The sequence below is a fragment of the Loxodonta africana genome, chromosome X (genome assembly GCF_030014295.1).
Source record: "Loxodonta africana isolate mLoxAfr1 chromosome X, mLoxAfr1.hap2, whole genome shotgun sequence".
In the NCBI taxonomy this organism is placed as follows: Eukaryota; Metazoa; Chordata; class Mammalia; order Proboscidea; family Elephantidae; genus Loxodonta; species Loxodonta africana.
Window position 1 is genome coordinate 5,354,062 of NC_087369.1, and position 6,738 is coordinate 5,360,799.

Genomic DNA, 6,738 nt, shown 5'->3' on the forward strand with positions numbered 1-6,738 from the left:
GCTTTCAATTATTGTAATTATGTAGAAAGCTGCTATAAACATTTGTGAGCAGGTTTTTATATGGATATATGTTTTTAACTCATGTGGGTAAATACCTAGGAGTGTTACTGCTAGATCAGAATGGGAGGACTGTGTTTAGATTTCGAAGGAACTGTCAGCTTATATTCCAAAGTGGAACTCCCATGGAATACAATTTTTTTCAAAAAACACTCTTAAACCAAATACAAGAAGAGTGTATTTCATTGTATACAAAATAACATCCATAAAAGTATTAACAAATGTAAAACCACATTTCCTCCTGGCTATTCCCTACAGGCTTATTTGTTATAGTCAAGGACTTTCCGAAAGGTAAAATTTAGCTTGGACTGAGAAAGTAACAAACACCGATGAGGACAAGCCCATAGTGAAAATGAAACTTTCATAGGCACAAAGGAATTCGAATGACCCCTTCTTGGAGGTAGTACTGCTTTGTTACACACTGAGAAACTTTGTTCTTTTATCACTGACTTTCAGAAATTTGCTGTTTGAAATTATAGAATTAAGGATGAAACACCCCCCTTTTGACAGAGTAGTCTCTCCACAGTGAGATGTTATATGTGATGTGAGGTGTGATGAACAGGGAAGGGCTTTCTCACGCTCCTTACATTCCTAAGTCCTCCACTATGAGTTTTTATATGTCTTGTGAGAGAAGAGGAAGTACGAAAGGCCTTCCCACATTCTTTACATTCATATGGCCTCTCTCCAGTATGAATTCTTCTATGTGTCATGAGGCCTGAGGACTGCCTAAAGGTTTTCCCACATTGCTTACATTCATAAGGCTTCTCTCCACTGTGAATTTTTATATGTGTGGTGAGGTTTGAGAGCTGACGAAAGGCTTTCCCACATTCCTTACATTCATAAGGCCTCTGCCCATTGTGAGTTCTTATATGGTTAGTGAGGTTTCCTGAGTGACTAAAGGCTTTCCCACATTCCTCACATTCATAAGGCCTCTCTCCACTGTGAGTTCGCATATGCAAGGTGAGGTGTGAGGGATCTGTAAAGGCTTTCCCACATTCCTTACATTCATATGGCCTCTCTCCAGTATGAATTCTTCTATGTGTCATGAGGCCTGAGGACTGCCTAAAGGCTTTCCCACATTGCTTACATTCATAAGGCTTCTCTCCACTGTGAGTTCTTATATGTGTAGTGAGGTTTGAGAGCTGATGATAGGCTTTCCCACATTCCTTACATTCATAAGGCCTCTGCCCATTGTGAGTTCTTATATGGTTAGTGAGGTTTCCTGAGTGACTAAAGGCTTTCCCACATTCCTTACATTCATATGGCCGCTCTCCAGTATGAATTCTTCTATGTGTCATGAGGCCTGAGGACTTGCTAAAGGCTTTTCCACATTGCTTACATTCATAAGGCTTCTCTCCACTGTGAATTTTTATATGTGTAGTGAGGGTTGAGAGCAGACTAAAGGCTTTCCCACATTCCTTACATTCATAAGGCCTCTGCCCAGTGTGAGTTCTTATATGCTTAGTGAGGTTTCCTGACTGACTAAAGGCTTTCCCACATTCCTCACATTCATAAGGCCTCTCTCCACTGTGAGTTCGCATATGCGAGGTGAGGTGTGAGGGATCTGTAAAGGCTTTCCCACATTCCTTACATTCATATGGCCTCTCTCCAGTATGAATTCTTCTATGTGTCATGAGGCCTGAGGACTGCCTAAAGGCTTTCCCACATTGCTTACATTCATAAGGCTTCTCTCCACTGTGAGTTCTTATATGTGAAGTGAAGTTAGAAGAATACCTAAATGTTTTCCCACATTCCTTACATTCGTAAGGCCTCTGTCCATTGTGAGTTCTTATATGTGTAATAAGGGATGAAGCCTGACTAAAGGCTTTCGCACATTCTGTACATTTATATGGCTTGTCTCCACTGTGAGTTTTTCTATCATTAGTGAGATGTGAGGAACACTTAAAGGCTTTTCCATATTCCTTACATTCATAAGGTCTTTCTCCACTTTGAATCCTTCTATGTACAATGAGGTTTGAGGATTGCCTAAAGTCTTTCCCGCATTCATTACATTCATAAGGCCTCTCTCCAGTGTGAGTTGTTATATGTGTAGTGAGGTATGAGGGCCAACCAAAGGCTTTCCCATGTTCCTTACATTCATAAGGCCTCTCTTCACTGTGAGTGCCTAAATGTGCAGTGAGGGCTGAGGAAAAATTAAAGGCTTTCCTAAATTCCCTACATTCATAGGGCTTATCTCTGTTATAGAAAAGGAGGGATAAAGGGTCACTAGAAGAACTTTCTTTATATTCACCGTTGTGACCTCTCACATGTGTCCAAAAGGACGAGAAACTATAGAAATCTTTCCCATACTCATTACATTTATACTGATTGTCACTAGTGAGTGTTGTCACAGGATTCTTAAGAGTTGAGATACAAATGAAATCCTTCCCACATACCTCACATTTATGGGGTTTCTTGCCACTAAGAGGTCTCATAGGAGTGGTACCACCACAGGCTTCTCTACACGCAATAAACTGACAGGCATGGTGGTTATGTGATGAGGGATCCATGATGGCTTTTTCACAGTCAGAGCATTCAAAAGGATTTACTTCTGGAGGATTTCTTTTCTGCACGGTAAGATTTGGAATCCGCCTGAAGGTTTTCCCACACGGATTGTCTCCATTTTTTTCACGGAGGTGTTCTACTGTATGAATTCTGTTAAAAACAGGCAACATGTTGTTGGAAATCAATTATTTCCACTTCACCATTACCTAACAAAGCGAACATGCAGTTTTTCGCTTGACTTCTCTCCTGTTTCATACTTCAAATCATCTAGCAGAAATAGTACCATAATCGTCACTGCTTTTCTAAAATATGAGGCTTTCTGATCATTGTGTTTAAGTGAAATATGTTTCAAATACTCAATGTCTGACACACATTTATGAAAAGGTTGTGAAAATTCTCTGAACACGTAAGTTTTCAGCAAAGTTTATACATACACAATATACGTACACATATATATATATTTATATATGTATAAGCACATATCAGGGCTTCAAACTGGTTTGTATTGCTTCAACAATTGCCCACGTAAATAACGGCAGTGTTCGCGATGGATATCTGTTGCCCATCGGATTTCAACCTGTGTTGGGAACAAACCACAGAGCCCTGAACAAAGATGGCAGCCAATCTCACAGCTTTCAATGTGCATCGCTGCCCACAGTACTGTCAATAATCTGATCTGCATGAATTCGAAAAAGTGTCAGGAACCTGCTGCAGAACACTCAATAACAGGACTGTGACAAGCAACACACATTCAAAGCAGTGTAGTGGGACATCGTCTTTGTGCAGGGCACTGCCAACTATTCTCTGCTCAGGTCAAAATCCAACAGGCTATGCAATGTGTACACCATCCTTCTTTATGTTTGCAATTACTGAACTGTTCTGAAACAGTTGGAAGCCTTGGTATATACACATCAACATATGAATGTGTATTTGAACGTCATCACAACTTAGGATTTTCTCCAGAAGCACCGTTTTCTCTTGTTGGAATGACACTCACCTCAAGCGACTCTCTTGGTTTTTATGATCATCTTTCTTACTGTGTGATTCAGAGGTTTCTCCTAACATGGAGGACCAGGTGTTATTTTTTATGTATCCCACCATTATATCTTTGCTGGGTAACTTTTCTCCATCCTTAAGGTTTCCAAAGTCTGACCCAAGAATTCAAGTTGAGGTTCGCAATATGAAACAAATGGAAAGAAATTATTTGGGGAAAAAAGACCACTGTTAATAAAGACGTAGCCACATTTCACTGTTTCAGCACTTTACCAATGGTTTAGAAGCAGTTTACTAGGACATACTTCTATGAACTTTGACAGTGACGGAGACATGAACAAGCGTAGTTAGAGCTAAGTAGAAATATACTGGACACGATATACATGTAACATTAAAAGAGGAAAAGGATCCAAATAACTGCAGCTGTGAAAGGATTGCTAAAGTCAGAAAAGGAAGCTCAGGTTTCTGTGAAGTTGTGTCTCTGGGAAAACAAATGTGTAGAGCTGACATGGTGCTCAGGAAGAAACGCTTATCATGAGGGAAGACAGTGAAGAGTAATGAGGAGTTCCTTGACATTGAGGCAATACTTTGCTCTTCAGGGTCTCTGAAGATAGACAGGTGTGGGTTGATTTGCAGCAAAATAATCATGTCAAACTTGTAATCAACACAGTAATACTCTACACGGTCCCCAAATACAATACTCTCTGTGCCCCAAAGTGACCCCTAAAGCCAGTGCTTACATTTACAACACTTAAAGAGCCTCAAGGCTTTTAATTACAAGAGAAATGAAAACTAAGTATAATACATACTGCTTTGTGCTCACGGAAAGCCAAGATACATGAGCTCTGTGGGCCAAAGGACCATGCCTCCTTTATTTAATGATTTATTCTCATTCCTCAGCCCAAATTCTGGAGTAAACTTAATGAGTAAAATAGTTTTCTTCACTAAAGGAATAATAGAAAACCGAAAAAAAAAAAAGGAATCTGGTCCTACCTACTGAGGCCAGGTTTCTGAAGGTTTCGATCATCACATCTCTGTAGAGTTTCCTCTGAGTAAGATCCAGCAAAGCCCACTCTTCCGGGGTAAAGACCACAGCCACATCCTCAACAACCACTGAGTCCTAAAACATTGACACATTCTGCATCAGCAAGGTACCATGGACTTCAGTGTGTACAAGAATGAAGGGTGAGGCTGACAGTCCTGGGGAACAGAGAATTCTTAGGGATTTGACACAAGGTTCTGTGTACTATCAAGGTCTACTCTAGGGTATGGCCATCAGCCTCGTCCCTTCACTAACTACATTCACTTCCTCACTGATTGCTTTCTGTCTCACGGACTTCCAGCACTGAAATTATCTCTCTACAGTTCGACTGCAACCAATTGCACTTGTATTCTCCTCTCTCTTTACCGTCTGGAATGGTTAGAAAACATAGCAGACATTAGAGAAATGCTCTCATTCAGATCTTCACTTCCTTGTGAACAAACAATTACCACTCCTTCCGTAAGCCCTACCAGAACACACTCAACAAAACATAAAGGACAGGGTGAAGACAGGATGATGTATACTAACTGGTAAACACTGCAGAAGGGCAGTTTTGCTTTTGTTTCTCACAACCATGGGAGGACCAGGGACCAATTATCAACACACTGGCAACCCAAACACTGAGCTGGTCATATTTTCTTCAACTCTTGGAGATAAGCATGTGGCTGATTCAGGTCAGGAGACTCTCATTCAACAGAGAGCACCAAGGCCCAAGGTGGGAATGTGATAGGTCCACAAACACAGTCTAATGTTAGAAGATGACAAGGAGCAAAACATCTGCAGAAACAACAACACCACACCCTTGTGTTTGCTCAGTGAGAAAAGGTTACCATTTCCATCTGGAAACCCTGGTGGCATAGTGGTTAAGTGCTACGGCTGCTAACCAAAGGCTCGGCACTTCAAATCCGCCAGGCGCTCTTTGGAATATCTATGGGGCAGTTCTACTCTGTCCTATATGGTCGCTAGGAGTCGGAATCAACTTGATGGCACTTGGTTTGGTTTTTGGTTGGGATGACTGTAAAACATGATGAACGTAATCAGTGTCACCAAACTATACATGTAAACACTGTTGAATTGACAAAGATTTTGTTAGGTATAACTTCTACTACAAAAAAATTAATTTTATAAGTAAGCTGAAATGCAGATGGTTTACCGGTTAAATTGCCCGTGGAGCCTAGGAAATAGACTTACACAGCAGCCTCTAGGGGCTGTGCTTTAGAATTCTCTCACATTCGCAGCCCCTGGAAGGCACCTAACCATGACTACCTGAACCCTGACCACTGGAAGCCCCTGGTCTGTAAGAGTGACCTTTCTGAAACAGCAGCAATCCGTTGGGTTTCTCGTGTCAAGAGGAGAGAAAAGGCTGCTAAAAGACGCCTTCAGTGCTGAAACAGAGTAATTTTAGAGAAAGAAGACTCCTCTTCTCAGGGAAATGGTGACGTGAGCAGCCTATGACATCTCTAATCTGTCCTGGTATGATCGGATGACAGCAACTTTGAACCAGAGCCCAAAGCCAAAGGTCTCCTCCACTGCAGTGGGCGAGGTTATATATTTTAAACTCATCAAAAACCCTGATATTTATTATAGAATAATGATGAAATGTCCCATGTACTCAGCAACTGTGATTTTTCTTTCATGACTCTTCTAAGCAGATATTATTTCAGACAGGGCATAGCTGAGTAAAGTTAGAGACGATCATTTAATCACATCCTCAGTGTTTCCCACATGGAACTCTGCTGAGCCAGGATCACAATGCAGGTCAATTTCTCTTTAAAGTCTAAATTGCTGACAACTCCATTTCTGTCCATATGCATACAGTTTTGTTGTTATTTTTGCTGTTACCGTCCAATAACAGCATAAAAAAAAAAAAAAAAAAAAAGACCCAAACCCAGTAGATGATCTAAAGTCCTCTTGGATAATAGGAAGAGGAGACAAAGGTAAACATTCTATTCAATTCTTACAACCAGGACATACTTCTCCTGGCAAAGCCCTGTGTCTCAGACAAGACTTCTTCCCTCCAGACCCTTAACTGTGGCTACATTTATTCATTAAAATTCATTCAGGTCCTACTGATACAGAGGCTACCGCACATTGGCAAAGCAGCTACAGCAGTGAACAAAACGAACACCCCGATGAACATG

General features: G+C 41.0%; 1 protein-coding gene across 1 annotated transcript; it reads right to left on the reverse strand.

Annotated features, from left to right (window-relative positions):
• Positions 1–588: 588 nt before the first annotated feature.
• On the reverse strand, positions 589–2,732 carry LOC135228879 (zinc finger protein 883-like). Its single transcript, XM_064278030.1, has one exon. The coding sequence runs from the start codon at positions 2,730–2,732 to the stop codon at positions 591–593; it is 2,142 nt and encodes a 713-aa protein (XP_064134100.1). The 3' UTR covers positions 589–590.
• Between the last annotated feature and the right edge of the window lie 4,006 nt (positions 2,733–6,738).

Bases quoted from the DNA above. Each gene is read 5' to 3' on its own strand.
- LOC135228879 (XM_064278030.1), bottom strand. From the start codon at position 2,732: ATGTTGCCTGTTTTTAACAGAATTCATACAGTAGAACACCTCCGTGAA.